The 19,600-nt window shown below is 47.6% G+C and overlaps 11 protein-coding genes across 11 annotated transcripts; 5 read left to right on the forward strand and 6 right to left on the reverse strand.

Moving 5' to 3' along the window:
* Window positions 1-663: 663 nt before the first annotated feature.
* Window positions 664-1,339, forward strand: CANTADRAFT_242780 (uncharacterized protein). Its single transcript, XM_020207070.1, has one exon. It carries the CDS (start codon window positions 808-810, stop codon window positions 1,189-1,191), a length of 384 nt encoding a protein of 127 aa, XP_020064121.1. The 5' UTR covers window positions 664-807; the 3' UTR covers window positions 1,192-1,339.
* Window positions 1,340-1,502: 163 nt separating this feature from the next.
* MET4 (Met4p) lies at window positions 1,503-2,711 on the forward strand (the record flags this gene model as incomplete). The annotated part of the gene is made up of 3 exons (XM_020208388.1): window positions 1,503-1,856; window positions 1,995-2,226; window positions 2,410-2,711. Coding segments are annotated over 3 exons (888 nt in total), but the record flags the coding sequence as incomplete, so codon positions are not given.
* A 1,190-nt stretch (window positions 2,712-3,901) lies between these two features.
* On the forward strand, window positions 3,902-5,077 carry CANTADRAFT_34094 (uncharacterized protein; the record flags this gene model as incomplete). Its single annotated transcript, XM_020208572.1, has 1 exon — window positions 3,902-5,077. A coding segment is annotated over one exon (1,176 nt), but the record flags the coding sequence as incomplete, so codon positions are not given.
* Window positions 5,078-5,607: 530 nt separating this feature from the next.
* On the reverse strand, window positions 5,608-7,248 carry JEN2 (Jen2p; the record flags this gene model as incomplete). The annotated part of the gene is made up of 2 exons (XM_020211654.1): window positions 5,608-5,635; window positions 5,720-7,248. 2 exons carry the CDS (start codon window positions 7,246-7,248, stop codon window positions 5,608-5,610), a joined length of 1,557 nt encoding a protein of 518 aa, XP_020064124.1.
* A 980-nt stretch (window positions 7,249-8,228) lies between these two features.
* CANTADRAFT_90114 (uncharacterized protein) lies at window positions 8,229-8,678 on the forward strand (the record flags this gene model as incomplete). Its single annotated transcript, XM_020211655.1, has 1 exon — window positions 8,229-8,678. One exon carries the CDS (start codon window positions 8,229-8,231, stop codon window positions 8,676-8,678), a length of 450 nt encoding a protein of 149 aa, XP_020064125.1.
* Window positions 8,679-9,613: 935 nt separating this feature from the next.
* Window positions 9,614-10,840, reverse strand: CANTADRAFT_90137 (uncharacterized protein; the record flags this gene model as incomplete). The annotated part of the gene is made up of 3 exons (XM_020211660.1): window positions 9,614-9,743; window positions 9,885-10,747; window positions 10,802-10,840. The coding sequence occupies 3 exons, from the start codon at window positions 10,838-10,840 to the stop codon at window positions 9,614-9,616; spliced, it is 1,032 nt and encodes a 343-aa protein (XP_020064126.1).
* A 431-nt stretch (window positions 10,841-11,271) lies between these two features.
* CANTADRAFT_21784 (uncharacterized protein) lies at window positions 11,272-11,931 on the reverse strand (the record flags this gene model as incomplete). Its single annotated transcript, XM_020206737.1, has 1 exon — window positions 11,272-11,931. The coding sequence occupies one exon, from the start codon at window positions 11,929-11,931 to the stop codon at window positions 11,272-11,274; it is 660 nt and encodes a 219-aa protein (XP_020064127.1).
* A 164-nt stretch (window positions 11,932-12,095) lies between these two features.
* On the reverse strand, window positions 12,096-14,194 carry CANTADRAFT_26086 (calnexin). The gene has a single exon (XM_020207641.1). The coding sequence runs from the start codon at window positions 14,099-14,101 to the stop codon at window positions 12,353-12,355; it is 1,749 nt and encodes a 582-aa protein (XP_020064128.1). The 5' UTR covers window positions 14,102-14,194; the 3' UTR covers window positions 12,096-12,352.
* Window positions 14,195-14,283: 89 nt separating this feature from the next.
* On the reverse strand, window positions 14,284-15,074 carry ECM1 (Ecm1p). The gene is made up of 2 exons (XM_020207642.1): window positions 15,056-15,074; window positions 14,284-14,885 (listed from the first exon to the last, which is right to left on the reverse strand). Exons 1-2 carry the CDS (start codon window positions 15,066-15,068, stop codon window positions 14,368-14,370), a joined length of 531 nt encoding a protein of 176 aa, XP_020064129.1. The 5' UTR covers window positions 15,069-15,074; the 3' UTR covers window positions 14,284-14,367.
* An 841-nt stretch (window positions 15,075-15,915) lies between these two features.
* Window positions 15,916-18,076, reverse strand: CANTADRAFT_26089 (TFIIH/NER complex subunit). Its single transcript, XM_020207643.1, has one exon. It carries the CDS (start codon window positions 18,069-18,071, stop codon window positions 16,083-16,085), a length of 1,989 nt encoding a protein of 662 aa, XP_020064130.1. The 5' UTR covers window positions 18,072-18,076; the 3' UTR covers window positions 15,916-16,082.
* A 497-nt stretch (window positions 18,077-18,573) lies between these two features.
* On the forward strand, window positions 18,574-19,523 carry CANTADRAFT_26091 (uncharacterized protein). The gene has a single exon (XM_020207644.1). The coding sequence runs from the start codon at window positions 18,846-18,848 to the stop codon at window positions 19,410-19,412; it is 567 nt and encodes a 188-aa protein (XP_020064131.1). The 5' UTR covers window positions 18,574-18,845; the 3' UTR covers window positions 19,413-19,523.
* The last annotated feature ends 77 nt before the right edge of the window (window positions 19,524-19,600 follow it).

A 19,600-nucleotide genomic window follows, 5' to 3' on the forward strand; every position in this document is an offset into this window, starting at 1 on the left:
TGGAGGCTGCTGATCTATTGCCCACCGATAGCGGTATCAATGGGAGGGGTACTCGGTGGAACCTGTACCTTATTGACTTTGGTTGTATGCAGTCCAACGGGGACCTTGCATGGTGCACTGCTGCTTATGAGCTGACAAATGCACCTGTCACGTGGAGATTATGCAGGGTGTCAATTCGCAGACACCTCAACTAGGTTCCATGTCCAAATGAACCTAGCATGTTTCTCGGGTCCTACGCCAGCGGGATGGCACGCTGCAAGCACAAGAGAGGGCTCGCACTTCGCATAGCAGGACCACTACTCAGAAACTGTTGCGTGGTTTTGCAGTTTCATTCACATATGTACTATTGTGCTCTGGTGTTGCAATCACTACCTCCCCCTATGTGCCCAGGGTTGGAGATATCGGCTGTGGAGGCCGCATTGTTCCCAGTTCAGGCTCGCGTTCCGCGTTCAAAACGTCCTGGTCTATTGATCCAATGCACTACAGTATACATGCATGCTTCCTTACTACTCTGGTAATCATCCTTGTACGTTTCTACGCTCTGGGAAAAGACAAGAGGCACATCTGGCTGTAGTAATACCAGCAATTCCCTCGAATGCCAACGGAATACGTACCAATACGTCGAGATCAGGACCGAAGGGACCCTGTTTTGGTTTAAATTTTTCGAGGCAGGAACATACAGGCTGCCAAAATTGGTCAATTTTGGGGACCTATCCAGAGTCAAGTTTGCAATGCAAAACAGCCTTTCCGCAAGAGTTGAGCATGTAGTAGTGGTGGATTTTTGGTGCGTTTATCCCACGCTGGCACATGCACAACACCCACAATCACATTTCATGGCCAACGTGTGCTTGCTCCCGTTGCTTGATCCCAGCTGTCAGCCCTTACCCTCCGCAAAACAAGCCCCGAAATTCCGCCCATGTCGTATTTTGTCAGCATCAATATCTGCACGTGACCTTATCACCGCCATTGCACGTGTGCTTATGCAATCCACACTCCTTCCCACGTGATATTGTGCTATCGCAACCTCCCTATACACATACTATCGGCTTCAAAACAACAGCCCCTCTAAGACATACCGTGATTATTAGAAACACCACACTAACTTTGGAAATCGGTTCCGGCATGTATTTATATGCTGACTTCCCTGTAACCATAATAAACTCGAGACTGAACCCTTCTTTTACTCGTTAGCCATAGCATTATCCAGCTCCCAGTATTTGCACAGTGGCCCATCGATCATCCATTGACAGGACGCCAGCATAACCAACCCGTAACGAAGCAAGACTGAGAATCAGGTGACAAGAGAAACCAGATCATCCAGAGCAAAAGTCCACATTCTTTTCCAGTAAAACCAAGCAAAAGTTAGAGCCAATCCCCCAGTTGCTAACCCCATAGCAACGCCTGATATCACCAGTCACGATTCTCTACTCAACCAAGTTGCTCATACATAGTCACAACCGGACTTATCGGATCTTTTGAGGAATATCATGTCTGACAATCCTCATTCCACATCGTCTGCCCTATTGGAGCAGTTGGTGTACATCGACAACTTCATGTCGACGAACGGCTCCAACGCCGGTGATCTGACTCCAAACTTGGACATCGACGGTCAGCTTTCCATCGATTTGGCCGCGTTTGCTGACGATTCGTTCATCTTTCCCGACGAAGACAAACCCAAAAATCGTGACAACGACAACGACGATGCAAACAAGGACACGCGTATAAAAGACGACCCTGAGAAGAAACGGAGTTTGTTGGGCGAAAACCAGTCCACGATTGATTCGTCGTTCTTGGAGTCGTCGCACGAAAACACGCCTGGAACGTTTCCCTTACTCCAAAGCCAGAACCTGAACGGAGTGAGACATGCCGATGACAGGTCCAACGACCAGGGCTTGCGGGGACAGCGCCAGGTCCAAGACCACGGCGATTTCCACCACCAAAATGTGGATCAGCACAACAACCGTGGGGTGATTTCAACCTCGTTTCTCGACCAGTTGAACGTGTCCAAACTCCCAAAATTCCCGGTTCCTCCAGGTGCAAAATCCTCGTTAGTGTCAGCAGGACTTTCACAGAACCAGATCGACTTGCTTAGCGCATTGATTGCCCAGCATCAAACAAGCTTGGGCAACTCCATTCCTCCCTCTTCCACGTCGCCTGATTTGCATCGTCAGCAGGTGCCCCATTTGCCGAGCCAGGGTTCCAGTTTCAATTTTAATTCTCCTGTCCGTCAGCACAACCTGATACCGAACCTTGTGTCGCAAGACAAATCGGACTTTGACATCTCCAATTTTGCAGCCGCAGAGACTCCAGCATATGGCATGAACAGCCCCGTGCAACAGTCGCCTCCGTCGGTGACGTCCTCCACGTCGTCTTTAGGGACATCTGTGTCTGCATCGACGTTCAGTGCAGCTGCCACCACCGGACATGGCAGCTCAGGATCGATTTCGGGGTCTTCCAACGGGTTTGTGTCGTCAGAACTCGACAAGAGACGTCGCAACACGGCAGCTTCGGCCAGGTTCCGTATCAAGAAAAAGCTCAAGGAAAAGCAAATGGAAAACCAGTTGCTGTCGCTCAACGACTTGATCAAGGACTTCGAGGTCAAGGTGCAGCAGTTGGAGATGGAGAACAAGTTGTTGCGGAACTTGATTATCGAGAAGGGCAGCCAGAAATCCGACCAGGAGCTCAAAGTGTTGAGAGAGAGAGCCAGAATGGGCTAGTTTAATTGCGCGTTCGATTCTCGTGCCAGCTTCATTTCTAGGGCCAAATGTGTCCCACGACAGTTTGTCTGTTTCTAAAATTTCTATAGTTCTCGCATGTACTTTAACTACACTTGATCGTACGATCACACGACAGAGAGTGTATGCAAAGAAGCGCGTATTGCTGGTGGAGGTTTTGCCTATTACTACCAGCGTGCTGTGATTGGTCGTGGTGGTGCTTGGCACATCTTTGATCCACCCTGCCCATCGCAGACTGATCTGGCCCGCACGTGACAGAATTTCACCGTTGACGAAGTTAAGCGGCCGAGATGAGATCCATCGAGAAAAATCGAGATGTTATGGGGTTGTCCTATAGGCCCGTGTGCCCCAGACTATGGACTGCTGCAGTTCACCATTTTGAGCACGAATCATGGTGCCAGGGCCGGGTTTCCGTGCGGTCTTCCCAGGGGAGAAGCGTAGTATTGCTAGTAGACGAGGTGCCCTGACGAGTCCAGGCTCCAGCGGTGTGTAGACTGGACTCCAGGCTGCCTGACGCCTCGAGCGGAACTTCCTGGCGGCTAGTGCTTTTGGTTTATCTGCTGCTTCGGTTAAAGGGGTAGCGCATCGAGGTGAAAAATTTAATTGATTCAGCCCAGGAACATTAATTCACCATCCACGAAATGGTGTCGACCAGATCCAAAACCAGAGGGGATCAGCTGCCCGACAGGCTACCGAGCACGGGTCCAGACCCCGACTCGGAGAGTTTGCCAGCAATCTTCCCCAGCCAGGAAGCGATGATGGAGCACCCAGAACACTCGGCCAGAAAGAGAAAGAACCCGTTCGAAGCTCCTGGTCTCGACAGCTTGGCCAAAGTCGCCGAGGCCATGGATACCACGGTACGGATGTCTGATAAGAGGCTCGAGACCGACACAGAGGCCGAGGTTTTGACCAGTAAGTCCACCCCAGCCACCGACGTAGACACTGATTTCGTGGGAAGTAATGGAGGTGCTGTCAAATCTGATCCCACGTCAGCAACGCTGGAGTTGTCCTCTCCAAGCAACCTGAGGCCCGAGACTCCCATGCCTCCCATCCACCACGCAGTGTCGATCATATCGCAGAGCATCACCTCGTTATCACCAACACCCAATCCAGTGTCCGACGAATCCGACCACCCTCCCAAAAAACGCAAATACAAGATAGACAGAGAGAACATCAAGATAAACAAGAGAATCATGAGCAAGGACACCGAAGAGGTCATCCGCATGTTCAAGAAATTCGACGAAGAGGTGCTCACCAACCCAGATGCAAAATCAAGATTGCTTTCGCTAGGCTTCGAGACCAGAAAGAGGTACATTACCACCTTCAAGCATTTCATCAGATTCTGCTGCAGCAAACAGCTCGACAACTTCTTCGTGACTGGAGAGTTGATGAAGGAATTCTACGAAGAGCAATTCGAGAAGAGTACTAGCGACAAGCCGGTGATCCGTTTGCGAAAAATGGACCCAGCCTTCAGCAAACTCCAGGAAATCAATTTCTTGGTCTATGGTCTCGACAACAAGGATATCCCCAATCGTCAGGTGGCCTTGGACTACTTGATATACAAAGAAACGGGAAAGCTTCCAGGCTCCAAGTACAGAAGACCCGAAGGGAAGGACAGCGACAAATTGAAAACGGAGTCCAGTGTCGAAATCTCGAAGAGCTCTACTCCTGTCGAATCTGACTCGGAAGCTCACTCAGGCTCCGTACCTCCAGAAACCCAAATAAAGCCCAGGAAGAAGGGCATCAAGAAGGACGAAATGATTTCGTTCTTAAAATCGTCATACTACAACCACAAGGAAGACCTCAACAATGCGGTGTCACAGGGTATGACCATGATCAGATCCATGACCAACGACCCCCAAGTTATGGAGGTGCTATCCAGCTTGATGGGAGAAATTAATGGTTCGTGTGAAAGGTTCTACTATGATATCTGCAATGGCCCTAGCTTGGGTGACAGCGAGAGTGGGCCGGTGGAAAACCCAGGGGGTGCCTTGAAGTCAGATTCAAAGTACCCGGTAGTGGAGATGAACCACGACATCTACACCATCTACGAAATTCTCGAGGAATGGTACACCATAGAGCCAAGCATCAGTACCAGAGTGGAAAAGTGGGGCACTAAGTGGATAAGTGACGAGATTGACCACGAAACATATCTCGAGAGAGCTTCTATAGTGAAGTTCATCGACAGACTTTGTACAGAGTGCGACGAACCGGACAAATTTATCATGGCTAATGATTGTGACAGGTATATCAGGGATAAGTCGATTTTGGACGAGTTCATTACAGAGATAGAATTGGACGTCGAGACCTTATTCAAGCGGGTCATGCGCTACAGAAAGAAACATAAACGTATATAATGTATAATAGATCATGGGTGGAGACGAGCTGTAGGTAGTAGGGAGATAAGATTGCACTATGGTGATGAGAGCGTTGAATGAGACGGTAAATTGACAGGTATGAGATGCAAAAATAACGGAGGGAATCCATGATTGTGCTTGTAGAATTGATAAGTACGGGGTGAATAAAAAAACGGTCGGAACCATTGCAGAATTCAAAGTTTTCCCACCCTTATGTTTCCAGATATAATGTCAATAAAAGCTCCCAGTCAACTCATCCTTTGAGAACCCATTCATAATTTTTTGGAATTTTTACTCACAGAATCCTCTCAGTTTTTGTGTGTTGATAAGAGAACAATCTAATCATATTTCGAGACGGGAGTCAAGTGGAGTGCCCCGCCTAGAGTCTTTATTGTTCCATCCGTAAGTCGTACCTATCCTATTGGTTACGAACAAGAGACGGCTCCTGTGCAAAAATCTACAACCATTCTTTCAGATTTGTCATTAATTATATCATAACGTAGCTAGAAAAATCGTTACACTGCTTGGGAAGCATCCTTGTGGCTGCCAACATGATCAACAGTTGGCTTTTCGGTGTCCCTCAACATGTTGTGGGCAGACTCGTCGTCAGAGTCCTTCTTGTCGTACTCTTCATTTTCAATGTCGAGTCCGTTTTCGTCAGCAACATCATCTCTCTCAATACCCAAGTCAGCACCTCTGTTTTCAGGACCAACAAGAACAATCAAAATGACGAAAGTAAACACACAGGCAATGAAGATAGCCATGACTTTCGAGTAGTCGTATCTCTTGACACCAGAAGAACCACCTTCAAGAGGGAATCTTTCACCAATGGTGGATTCGATGGTGGAAGAGGCAGATGAACACAAGTTACCCAATTGGTAAGAGACACCGGTGACCAAAGATCTGAATTGGGGAGGAGCCAATTCGGACAAGTGGATTGGAATGACACCCCAGGCACCTTGGACACCGAATTGCAAGAAGAAAGCACCAGCGTTAATACCAGAACCCTCAATAAAGGCCCATGGGTAGATCATGGCACCACCGAGAAGACAGGCCAAGATGATGGCCAATCTTCTTCCGATGAAGGTGGAGAAGTGGCCGAAAACCATACCACCAGCAATGGCACCGAGGTTAGCAACAGCATTGGTGACAGTGGCTCTGTCGTGAGAGTAGCCGTACTTGACAGTCAACAAAGTAGGGTACAAATCTTGGGAGCCGTGGGACATGAAGTTGAAACCAGACATCATGAACACCGAGTAGAGACAGATCAACCAGTATTGCTTGAAAGCCTTACGGGCCTGGGACTTGAACTCCTTGAACTTGGACTTCTTTTGCGACGAACTTTCGTTGAATCTTTCCTTTTGGCGGATGAACGAGTCGGTTTCGGGAGTGAAATATCTCCAGACGATGAAGATCACAGGCACACCAGCGGAGAACCAGAACATGGCTCTCCAGGTGTGTGGCGAGTTGTCAGCGATGGCTCTTTGGAAGACGACAGCAAGCAAGTAGCCCAAGGCATAGCCTTCTTGGAACATACCACTCAAAATACCTCTGGCTCTAGGAGGAGCATCTCCGAGCGCATCGGCGGCGCAGATACCGAACAAACCTCCCATGGCAATACCGAAAAGCGCTCTGACCCCCAAAAACTGCTTGTAGGTCTGCACGAAACCGGTACCGATCTGAAGAACAATCAAGAGAATCAAGTTGGTGATGTAGGGCCATTTACGACCCTTGGTGTCACTCCAAATACCGAAGATGATGGCACCCACCGTTCTCAACATGAGAACCAAGGTGATACCCCAGGTGACATCTTTGACAGATACGTCAAGAGACTTGGCAATACTTGACACATTAAGCGACGTGGTGAAAAAGTCAAGTGCGTCCCAGGTCCATGCAGCAAGACCCACGCAGAAGAAGTTCCATTGCTTGGCATTAAGCTCACTGAGCGCAGCGAACGGGAAAAAGATCTCGGTCTTGGAGTACTTCAGGAGCTCTTCCTTGGGCACGAAAAGCGAGGGGATACGGGTCTTGAAGTAGGTGGCGATGGCCAGCGACGTGAATCTGGGAGGCTGGATAATGTGGGCGTTGTGTTCCTTGGCCTCCTCCTGGGTGTACACGGTGTGGATGGACCGGGTGGTGTGAATAGACCTAGCCATAGTGTTTGGGTGTAAAGTGATGGATAATGCTGGTGCAAAGGGGGCAGGTGCCTCTTATTATATACGGCTGGGGTCTGTAGCAGTACGTCTGTTCCTGCTGTAGAACTTAGTAATAGTTGATATGCAGTTACGAGCGTGCGGCATCCCCACATTTGCGGTAGAAGAGGTGGGGTTAATGAGCAGACAGCTAGGTCAAACCGGAGTGGCTGCCTCTGGCGACATGCGGGAGGGAGGGGTTAAGCAGACAACCGCCTCAACGCGTAGGAGTGGGCTGAAAGCCTGCTATGGTGATCTTTGTTGCCCGGGTCCTGGCGATAAAATAACGAAAATAATTCCCCGATAGTGTCGGAGTTCATGCAGCTCACCCGGAGAGCGTGCCCCGCGGTGGGCGCACGCCGCTCAATTTTCCGTGTTGCATTTTGACAACGGCACTGGGAAAACTCCGGGTGGAGTGGGGTACGGCTTCGCGACTGCTGGAAGGGCCAGGTTATGAGTAGAAGAGCGCTCTTTACATTTGTAGGTCCGTGGTGGGGCACATTTCGTCAGATCGCCGCCACTTGTCCCTTTTTCTTCCGTGGAGTCCCTATCCCACAAAGCGAGCCTGCGTCTGATTGGAAGATAACACTCCAGAAAACGATGGCCGTTCGGGCCATGCCGACACGTGATCCCGGGCGCCGTGTTTGTATCCTGCCCGATGGAATTTTGGATTGGCCCGATATTCATCCCGTGGGTGCAAAATCTTCGCTTAACACCGCTCAATGCCGTGGAAAACATCCCAAACTACCATTTCTACGCGGGTTTGCAAGCTCCGCGGACCAGGCCTCATCGCGATGCCTACCTCAGTGCATAACCGTGGGCATCCGACGGGTATCCGTGGGCATCCATCGAGGGCACAGCGAGCTGGCGTTGTCGCATTAGTCTCGTGTCTGGGGCTTCTAATGGAGCAACAGTCACTGTGCGTTCTACAATAGAGATCGCCCATGCCAATGCTAGATGGGAAGTCTACCCCTAGACTTCAACTGATATTCCCTCCCACGACTCTACTGGAGATCTGGTGCTGGATCTCGTGCAGATCTGGTGACGAGTGGAGTGGCCCCATTGCGGCCTTCGGTGTGACACCCGCTCTGCGGGTTGGTGCCCGTAAAATCGACGTACAGATGCCAAAAACAGTTATGCGAATATTTTCAGACATTTGTCTTGGAGGGGACCCTACTCCTCCCAACATGGTCCACCACTTGTGGTGTTCCAGACGGTCCTATTGGGGACATTGCCCAGAAAACACTGGGCAGTGGCACATATCCGAAAAGTGGCCAGAAACTGAAATAGTGTGGTTCCGGGTCTTCCCTCTGGCTGCACCTGCCCCGCTGTTGACAAACCCCCCAGATCGTCGGAGTGTGAAGTCCAAGCAACCGAGTTTACCTGATGACTGATAGGTTTCGGAGTGTGACAAACCCCGAAAACCAGGCTATGGGCTCGGAGGAACTCCACTACGATACGAGAAGACAAAAGTGTAACTTCAAATTTCGTTTGGTTGGACATTTAGGTTTCGGGCATCGAAGGAGGCGTAGTCCATTTCGCTCAGTTGGGAACGAAGGTCGTTGCCAGCTATTCCACCAGATTTCCAGATTGTAGGCAAGCTCCAGCCCAGCCCCGGACTGCAGCAAATACGCAAGGTACGAGTGGAAAAATGACACCCAGAGAGCGGGGTCGTGCCACAGTAGCTCGGGGAAACTGGAATGAAGGCGAGGCGTTGCTCGAAGGGGGAACATCAAGCCCTCCAAAACGTGGGGTAGCCTCCAAATCCCAGTTCACCTATGGAACCCCAACGATCAGCGGGTTGTCGTCATGGAGGTGTGTCGCTACGACTAGTGCTGCATGTCGCCATAATATCTGTGGGTTTCTGACACCAAGAAATTCTCCGCACTTGGCGGTGTCACCAAGACAATTTGCACGCATGGTACTGTCAAGCACACAGTGACACACAGCACCAATTACACGGGGCTTTGAGGGTACTGCCAGAGAACACCTTGGGGGCTGAACGTCGCCAAAGCCTGGTGGCGGTGGGCGGGATTGCCGGATGTGCCGGTGCCAGCAGCTGGGTGGATGAAATTTAGTGTTGTACATGTAGATTACTCCAAGGTTGGGGTTTTGCGGGGTGCATGCTTCTGTGCTACTTGTCTGATTTGTCAGTAGATTCCGTAGCTGCAATTGCTCGTTTCAGAAACTCGTTGGAAGCATGGTGGGGTAGCAGTCCCAGGACCCTTCCGAGAAAACCCGTCCCGGGGCTGCATGGATGTTCACATTGGCTGAGATAACACATCAAACTGAAAAAATATATTCCTATAGGCTACAAACCGGCAGGCCGCTAGAACCACTTTCTGGTCACCTCGTAGTTTGCAACCACTGGACGGTGATCCGAGCAGTGGAAGCCCTTGTTGAAGTTGTTGAGAATACCAAAGTGCTTGAGAATCACTCCGAAACGGTCAGATTCTTGGCTGGGAACACTGGCGTGGTGGTGGCCGTGGTGGTGTGTCTTTGACTCTCCCTTCGACTCTCCCATCGACTCTCCCTTCGACTCTCCCTTCGACTCTCCCTTCGACTCTCCCTTCGACTCTCCCTTCGACTCTCCCTTCGACTCTCCCTTTCCCTCCCTCGCCAAGTTGCTCAAGGTGTACTCGGGAGACCATATATAGTCGATGATGGTGTTCTGCTCGTGCTCGTGGTTGAAGCCTGTGAACGTGGCGTTGGCTCCGTACGAGTACGCTGGGTCGATCAACGTCCTACTGTCCTTGAACCCCGAGGAACGGAGGACACCATAGGGTAGGTCGCTGGGCTCGGTGTTGAAGTCTCCACCCAAGAACGAAGGGTACCCGTTGTGGTTCTTCATTTTGTCCACAATGAGCTCAGCAGACTTCTGTCTGGCCACCACTCCACGGTGGTCGAAGTGGGTGTTGAAGAAGTTCAACTTGACCAACGGGTTCAGTGTCAGCTGCAAGGTCACCAACGTGACGATCCGCTCGAGCGCAGCGTCCCAGCCTTTACTGCCAGGTACTTCTGGCGTTGGACTGAGCCAGAACGTCAGATTCTCCACCAATACCCACTCCGATGGCTTGTACAAGATGGGAGCATACTCACCTCCAGTACGGCCATCAGTGCGTCCCACGCCATAGTAAGTCCAGGATTCGCCTTGCTCGGCGTTGCGATTCAATCCGTGGATAATCTCCTCTAATTGGTGGTGCAACACCTCCTGGAGACACACCACGTTGGCGTAGCCAGTGGCACCAGCATTGAAGTCGATCGAATTGACCACCTCGGCCCTGCGCACGCTCCATGGCTGCTCGCCCCAGTCTCTATTACCTCGGTTGTCGTAACGGATGTTGTGGGTGTATACCCGCAATTTCAAGGGCCTGTTGAGCGGAAGATGGCCAGTACCAATCCTGGATTGCATGGCAAAATAGCTCTTGATGAGCACGAGGATCACTAGCGGAACAAATACGTACTTGAAGTAGCGGCTGGCACGCGACTTGCGGGGCTGTTCGATTGCTTGGGGAACTCCTGCGTCGGAAACGACGTAGATGGTGGGTTCCGTCATTGTGGTGGGTTCTTTATGATTTTGCTTGAAATCTGGGGTAGTGCGCCAGGGGTGCGACAGGAGCAATAGTAGTGGATCATACAAGAACCGATGATACAGGTCAAAGACAAGCATAATACAGTGCAGGTGATTGTAATCTAAGAACAGCGGATTGTACGTCAGAACAGATGATTATACGCCAAGTGTAACTGAGATTTTCTTCAATTGCGGATATACTTCCTAAATAGATGGTTAATGCTTATATCTCAAGTAGTCATTAGGTACAGATCTTGTCCCTGCCCTCCTACGGGTGCAAGATTATTGTGCATTGGCTAAGTCCTAAACAAATGGCCTATCCGCTTTTTCGGTTTTTTTGACTTTTTGATATTTTCCTGGAGTTTTGTAATTTTTCTGGTTTTTTGTAATTTTTATGGTCTTTTGAAATCATTGTCCTAATAGTTGGCATGTGGTGGCCCCAAGATTCCAAACAACAACTCCCTGAGCACCTTCAACTGCGATACACCGGGCGTGTACTTCCTCATCCCAAACCCATTGAGCAAGATATTCACTTCGACCTTGACCAGGTTCACTTGGTAGTAATTTCTGAGAAACTCTTCCAAGGCCATTAATGCGTTGTAAGTAGTCAACTTGTCACTCGCAGTGAAGGCCATGAAGTTCAAGATGATGAGGGAAGACTTCACCTGGGGGTCTGCAAGCTCGACTTCCAAAAATGACAAAATCTGTTGGTGGGGGTGAACCGAAGCGACTTGAATACCCTTGACTTTCCTGAACAGCAAAATCAGTTCGCATTCGATGCCTGAAAATACAGAAGCAGCATTGGTGATCTTGAGGCAGGTGGGTTTGAAAACAATGGTGAACTTGCTTCTTCTTTCCGTGTAGTCCTCGATTCTGGTAGCTCTGATGCTCTCTCTCCGGATAAGTGGGTGAATAAAGCCGGTTCTTCCAACGCGATATGGGGGGTTGTAGGGCTCGAAGGGAGCGAGGTACCTGGGAACATCAAAAACAGATCCCTCAGAGCTGGTGCTGCCCTCATCGGACGAATCATAAGCTTCTGGTTCGTCGACAAGAGGAATTGCGTTGAAGAGCGACATAAGAAGAGCGAGTTGGTTTGAAGTTATGGATCGGAATCGAGAGGTCCTTTTATAGTTGGCATTATCTTTTTGCTATGCTTAAACCCAGCTCTTTTAGTCCATGTCGCTAGTTCAAGTTCTATGCTTATGCTAAAAGATTATGAGCTTTTTGCACTTCCTACGCTTTACGCTTCCCCTTTCTAAAAATAGCCATCACTCGTTCATAGATTACCTTGTACTGCTACGTCTATAGACATGCTTATTTCTGGGTTTCTTTTTCTCGATCTACTTGGTAATATTTCGCAGCCATGTTCACAAATAGAAAGGGTGCAAAATTGATCCCTCGCACGAATACCAACTACAAACCTAGCAAGAACCATCTGACACTACACTTGCAACCAGTAACTGATTCTGTCGTTAATAACGTATGCTATTTATGTAGCTACTTTCTTTTAGTGGTGTTGTTTTCCTGATGAACTGCAGACGAAGTTGACTCGGAGGCTGTAACAGTCTCGATCTCGTGATCAGAGAGCTCCTCTATCTTTGGCACATATTGTACCTCAGTTTCCGGCTTTTCTTCCTGGAGGCTTGGTTCTTCACTCTTGTTGAAAAGTACAAACATCAACACTGCCCAAGTTCCAAAAATAACACTCAAAACCACAACACTAATGGAACAGTAAATCACAAATCTAACTGGTGACTCGAGAACAGTTGGAACAGGGTCCATGACAAACTCGAAGATAAAATCACTGAACTCCAAATATTGTCTCTTAGATGCCATTCTGATAAAGTTCAAGAACTGTGAAAGAGTGGACTCTTCGGGATCGGCAAACAACAAATCCTGGAAGTCCGGAGGAGGAGGAACTGGCTCGTTTCTTAACTTGGGTCTGTTGGCTTCCCTATAAACATGCTCCAACTCGTATTTTGGACGCCATGTTTCATTTCCAATTTGTTCAGCTTCTTTTATCAGATGGCCCAAGTAGACGTTGTCAAACATGACATTGGAATCCATGCTCCACAATTCGAAAGCAATTGCTCCGATCGGCTCGAGGTCAGAGGGTCTTTCGTCGTTGTAATACTCAGGGTTTGGAATTGTTCTTGGCTTCCATTCCCCTTGATAGTCTGGATTGTCGATTCTTGGAGAGGCCCATGGACCGATGTAATGGGGGTTGTCTACTAATGGGGGCTCCCATGGACCACACCCAGAAATATTTTCACACTCTGGATTAGGCACCAAAGGCGCAATCCACTCGCCATCTTCTTCTTCATCCCAGTAATCTGGCACTTGTGAGTCTTCCGCACGCACCAACTTTGGCTTGGACTCATCCCAATCCTCAGGCTTTTCAGCACGGACATCTGGGATCTGGGTCCAGACGTGGTTCAATTCGTAGTTGTCTGGCTTCTCAGCGTTAGGATCTGGGATAGTCAACCTTTCATCCCAGCCGAATGGCTTTTTATCGTTTGGATCTTCGATTTCACGCGGAGGGTTCAAAGGTGGCCTCAATAAGCTAGTGCTTGTGACCAAGTTTCCCGCTTTGGCGACCTCACCATTGATTCTAATTTCGAAGTCTTGGTTTTTCTTGATGATCAATGTGTACAAACTGCTCAAAACACCACCTTTTGACATTGGAGCCGTCCGCAAATGCTTCTCCTCCGCAACACCAGTGTGTGGGTTGACTCTTTTGATTATAAAATGGACCATGTTCTGCGATCCACACTTGTCTGGGCCAAACATGACTTGGTATGGAGTGTCGGAGTTGAATTTCAGGTAATCCGCTTGCAAGCTCAATAACTTGACATACGTACCTCCACAAGACAAATCGTTCTCTAACTTGATTTCATATTGGAAAACCAAGTCGTTTCCTGTGTTATCAAATGGCTCATCCAACTTGCGAGCAATGGCATAGTGGGCAGCCTGGCTTTTCATGACCAAACCACGGTCGTTGGCATAGCCCTTGACCTTCTTGGATGTCTCAATGCCCCACTCTCCGTTGTATGCGACCACTTCCCTTCTGCCTTCATCGAACTTGGTGGCTGATGATGGAACCCATGGGGAAGACTTCAAACTGTCGTAGTCAAATTGGTCAAAGATGGCCCCAGAAGTGAGATGCTTTTGGTAGGGGGCGTATTCGGGAATTTCAAGCCCAAATGCTTGAACGAACAAGGCAAGGACTACAAGACACTTGAGCATTTTGATGATAGCTTGGTGGTGGTGGAAAATTCTAGATAGTGATCACCAGCACGTGACCAGATCACTGGTCCAGCATTAATCCGCTGGGCTTCTCCTATAAATTTACGTGGCCATCATGGCTGGGGAACTCGGGGAAGAGTAATAGGGTCATTCTGTCATCCGCTTGCTAGTTACGTTTTTTTTCTTCCTATCTTGAGTGTATTTCTATGGTACAATCTATATTTGTCTGAGCCCTACTTGAAGTGACAAATGACTAGGTTCCAGATTTAGGCCTCTGTCTCTTCCAACAAAGCAAACTTGTTGGCTGGGTTTTGAGGCTTGACTTCTTCTTCTTGTTCGTCGTCTTGGTAGAAGTTTTTGACGTATTCATCTTCGGCCTCCTGCTCAAGCTCCTGCTCGGTCAAAGGAGCCTTACCCGATAATTCGATCTCCCTTCTCTTTTCGTCTATCAATTCGTTCTTGATGTTCTTGTTGATCTGGTCCCAGCCCGCTTTTCTGGCATTTTGAACGTATTTGGCTCTGGCGATACTTTGCTCGATCTTCGTACTTAAGACCCCGCTGAGCTTGTCGGATCTTTCCAAACGATGCTTCAAACTGTTGGTCTTCTTCTTGTTCTTCTTGACTCTGCTGCTTTCCATTTTGGCGTTCAACAAGTTTTCGTTTTTGATGGTGGTACGGATGATGGACTTCTTGACACCATCGGATTCCGCCTTGGGAAGTTTCTCCAACTCCTTAATGCCTTCATCCACTTCTCCTCTTCTGGCGGCTCTGCTGTGCTTCGAGACTGTTGTTAGTATTGGATTATGGTAGCGATGAGTTCGTGGTCTTGAGGGTTGGTTCATTGGTTTATTTCGGTAAAAGCCGGATGAAACATGCCGAGTTCATTCGAGACCATATTCTGAAGCGTTCTGGAGGCCTCTTGGACCTCAACAACGCCCCACGGGCCGTACTTACTCTTCTTAGCCATTTCGATGTGGTTCACTATCTCATCCCATCTCGAAAAAATGCCAGAGGTTGATTACGTCAGACGATCTGGTCGTCCGCCCCACAACTGTATAACCGCGATTTCAGGTTTCACCGTCCAAAATAAGCCAACCTGCCCACCATCCCTGTCAGAATGAACGTCGAAGAAATGCCTAGTATGTCCCACATGCACCCTTCTTCTCACAGCCTTTACCACACCGCGTTGGGTATCGAGTGGTGGGTTTGACTACGCAATTCACTCCAGTGTGGGGGCAGTCGGAAGGCTGCTCATATCGGAAGGTGAAGTGCTTAGTGACCACCAGCAAGTCAACGAGTTTGGTGTTCGCCTGCACCCAGTAGGTGCTAGTCAAGGTACCGAAACCGTCTTTGTTCTGGTTCTGCCCAGCGTCATCTCGAACCTCCCCAACAACCTCAACCATCACCTTGTGAATCTTGTGGATTACATCACCGATACCTTGAATATCACCCAGGCTTACTTTCTTATTGACAGAAGCACCGACCCAGTGCTCTCCTTGCAGTTGGTCAATCTCCTCCGCCAGACCATCGATGGGATGTTGGTGCAGCCGTCTGCTACCCCAACCATTATCACCACGTCTACATCCAAACCTGTCACCATAGACCCCTATGATTGGTACATAGTCAAGTGTGCATTATAGAAGGTTACCTGAGAGTGACCGATAAGGGAAGAAATAGACATTTGAACTGAATTTTTCGTAAGTCGGATAGTCCTAGCAATCAGAGAAAGCGGCTTTCGAGTACGATTGAGTAACAGATCTTACATTGAATCGAGTTTAGAGAATGTAAATTTAAAATACCTATGATTAATAGTATTGTAAAAACTGCGCTAATACAAGCAATGATAATTTGGCGAACCAGTTTGATTGAGACTTGTGTACATATCTAAAGGTGTTATGTCCAATTGATGTAATTCTAATGCTTTGAAGTTAGCTAAGATAGATAGTTCTTATACATTTTCATCATTGATTTGTAAATTTGTTTATACCTCCAACGCTCTTTTACCGTTCTCGTTCAACTCCTTCTCCTTCTCCTGCTCTTTCTTCACAGCCTTGACATACTCCTCGCAAGCCTTCTCCAACCCTATTTCCATTGGACTGATGCAGTTGTGGAAATCCTTGATGATCTTGTCTTTTAGTTTATCGTTCGTTTTTACAAGCTCGATTTCACCAAAACTTTTGATGCTTCGCTCCTTCAATGCATTTAAATCATTTTGACAGTTCTTGAGACTGACGAATATTTTCTTGAGCTGGTTTGGGTTATTTCCTCCAAGGAATAGCTTCCAGAAATGCGAGAGGAATTCAACAATAGTCATGTTATAGGTGATGATTTCTTGTATAAGAGATTCAGGGATCAAATTCTTGGCCACTGATTCGCCTGCTGTGTACTCCTTGGTAATTAGTTTATGTGTACGGAAATTTTGCTTGACTAACTGCAAAATTTCATTTGATGTTTTCTCAATCTCGTCATTCTTGGATTTGTAAGTATCGGTAAGATCCAATCCACTTGCGCTTTCTGCAAATTGATTTGACAATATAAAATCCTTTAGAGTTTGAGGATCGAGTTTTGATGCAATGGCTGGTGTTCCACCAGGCGACTCCCCAGTAGCCTGTGGACCTATCTTTTTGTTTTCCAAGTCTGGATCTATGTTTAATCTTATGAAGTGGGGGTCCTCAATCTCGTTTAAGTCATGTAAGTTTAATTCGTCTGTAAAATCATATTGGGAAACGCCCGAATGTTCTTCTGGTTGGTTCTGAATATCCTGACTCATATTCACCATCTTTGAAGAAAGTTTGTTCATGTTCTTCATCAAAATGATCATTTCGTTTTCTTGCCCAGCAATCACAGTCGATCCTCTTCTTTGTAATTGAGGAGAACCCCCAGAACCTTGGCTCTGTGACAATTTCTCTCCATCTTCGGAAAATCTCATGGTCATATCGGGTCTATTTCCGAGCTTAGAAGAGTTGTCATCCTCATTTCCAAGAATATCAATAAACTTGTTCACTCGGATATCTGGTTTCTTCCTGACAGGTTCACTAGTTCCGTCGTCCTCGTTGAAATCTTGGTCTATGTAAAGGTATTTATCGAGAACAACATCACCTCTATCGTTTGAAGTATTGATCTTGTCACCTCTGAGTCTTCTGAATAATTTCGAGTTGAAGAATCTAGACCAAAACTCACCTTCGGAGATCTTCACTGGCACCAAGTCTTTAAATGCCTTTTTAATAATAGGATATGTGTCAAAAATTTCATTGATTGTTTCTCTAGTAACATTGACATTGACTTGATTATCTGAGGTGGCGACTGGTTTGATAGTGGACAACACATTATAAGGGCCCCTATGCTGGGATATGGTCAACGCATACGTTCTCAATTGATTCAAACGACTCGACCAAAAAATGGTAGGCGAAAGCTTGAAATTCATCACCGATTGAGTGAAGATATTACGAAGGTTTCTGTCTTCCAAAAGTAACTTCTGTTGTAATTGAAGGTTCTTGAGGAGATTGGCATCGGAGAGTGAGTCTGAAGACATGGACGAGGACCCAAGTGTAGAGGCCTGCGGTGGTGCTGGGGTTCCAGGGGTGGAGGGAGCTGTAGGGGTCCCTGGGCTACCAGATGCTCCTGGTGTACCCGCAGATGATGGAGGTCCTGGCAGATCCTTGATGATGGTTCTCTGTCTTGCCACGATGGTTTGTAGGGAATCTTTGATGTTGTTCATGGTTGGACGGTTATTGAAGGTCAACCTTATCGACTTCTCTTCCTGGTTGCCTATCTTATACACGATCTTTAAGATCATCTTGGGTGATCCCTCTTTGGTGGCCTGTAAGTTATTCAAACTGTTCAATGGAATAGAGATGGTTTTCAGCCGATCAATGGCCTTCCATTCCACGATCAGGGGAGTCACATCTTCCCTGATGCTGACCATCCCGGACAACTTGTCAACGGAACATGCCCCTGAAACAGAATCCATTTGAGGTGATGGTGTAGATTGGATTAGTCGCTAGCCATTTAGTTGAGTTATATGCGGTGGGCGCACGACCGGTAGCTGCAAAATGGCATTTCTATCTGATGATGGAAGGGTTGGCGATTTGAATTAGATGTGGGCCTAGGAAGCTGTTTTTGGACAAGGTAAGTGCTAGCTAAATGAGCTTATTGGTTTGGAGGAACCCAGAGAAGCACTTGACTATACAATCTTTGAATTGAAATGTCAAGAGCTGGTTAGTATTACTACTGTTCAAGCTGGTAAGACAAAAGTATGCTTTCCGGTGTGACCTTGAGCTAGAGCATTTATCATAATCTAGGACCTTCTAGAGAGTTAAATGAACCAACCCACATAGTCTTAATATTGGCTACCAATCGGTGAAAGATAAACTTGGTATTGTGTTTAAGTAAATAACCAACCAAAACATTCGGATTTCAATATACACCAAAAATTGAAATCCAGAGCTAAATCACCTTTGGAGTATCGTATTCGCCAATATTGATTGCGTTGACACTTGTTGCAAGTATGCGGAAAGCCTCAAATCATATCCAACATAAAAAATTAAAAATACTAAATACAACCAAGCACTACTCTTCTGAAGAACAGACCAACCATTCCACCTCCCATGCCTATCTTCGTGCTCTGCTCTGTCTTGCAAACCCCGGTACTACACCATAAATCCATCACCCAATTTGAGTCACGTGCGGGTGCATCTATGCACAAATGATCTTTTTTACACTACGACCATTCCTCCACTACACCATGTTGACCCGCTCATCAAGGCTACTCAGCGGAGCCTTCAGAAACAGAAGCATACAGCTCGGTGCCTTGAGAAAGGTGTCGGATGCTGCCATCTCCTCGTCAGCCAACCCAGCCGATCCCACCAAGAAATATCAAACACCAGTCACCGTGGATAGAGAGTTTCCCGATCCGTTTGCGGAAAAGAAACAGAACAGGAAGTATTTCGTGGCGTACGGAATCGGGGTAACGGTTGCTTGTATCATCATCTTCAACTACGAAAAGACCACCTCGCCAATCGTCACTTCCACGCTTTTCTTCATGAGAAGATCTAGCATTGCCAAAGAGCAGTTGGGAAACGGCATCGACTTTGCGAGCTCGTGGCCATGGATCTCGGGTACTTTGAACACCAACAAGGGAGACATTGACATCGCGTTCAAAATCAAGGGTGACAAGGGCGTGGGGATGTTGAAGTTGAAGGCCGAGAGAGAGCTGAGGATGCACCCATTCAATGTGCACCACTTTCTCTTGGAGATGGGTGGCGTGGACTATGACTTGACCAAGGACCCAGCTGTCGAGTTCGACATTTAGTGTACATACAATGTAAATAGTTATAAAATTAAATAAAGTGTGATTGATAATTAAAAAAAGATGTTACATAACTATACATCCAAAGGATCATTTGACATTAACAAAATATGACATAACAGAAGGATAATTCGCTGTAAAGAGACTAATTAAAACCTCCAAAGGACCATTGATATTCACAAAGATTTTAA

Source organism: Suhomyces tanzawaensis (assembly GCF_001661415.1).
Source record: "Suhomyces tanzawaensis NRRL Y-17324 unplaced genomic scaffold CANTAscaffold_4, whole genome shotgun sequence".
In the NCBI taxonomy this organism is placed as follows: Eukaryota; Fungi; Ascomycota; class Pichiomycetes; order Serinales; family Debaryomycetaceae; genus Suhomyces; species Suhomyces tanzawaensis.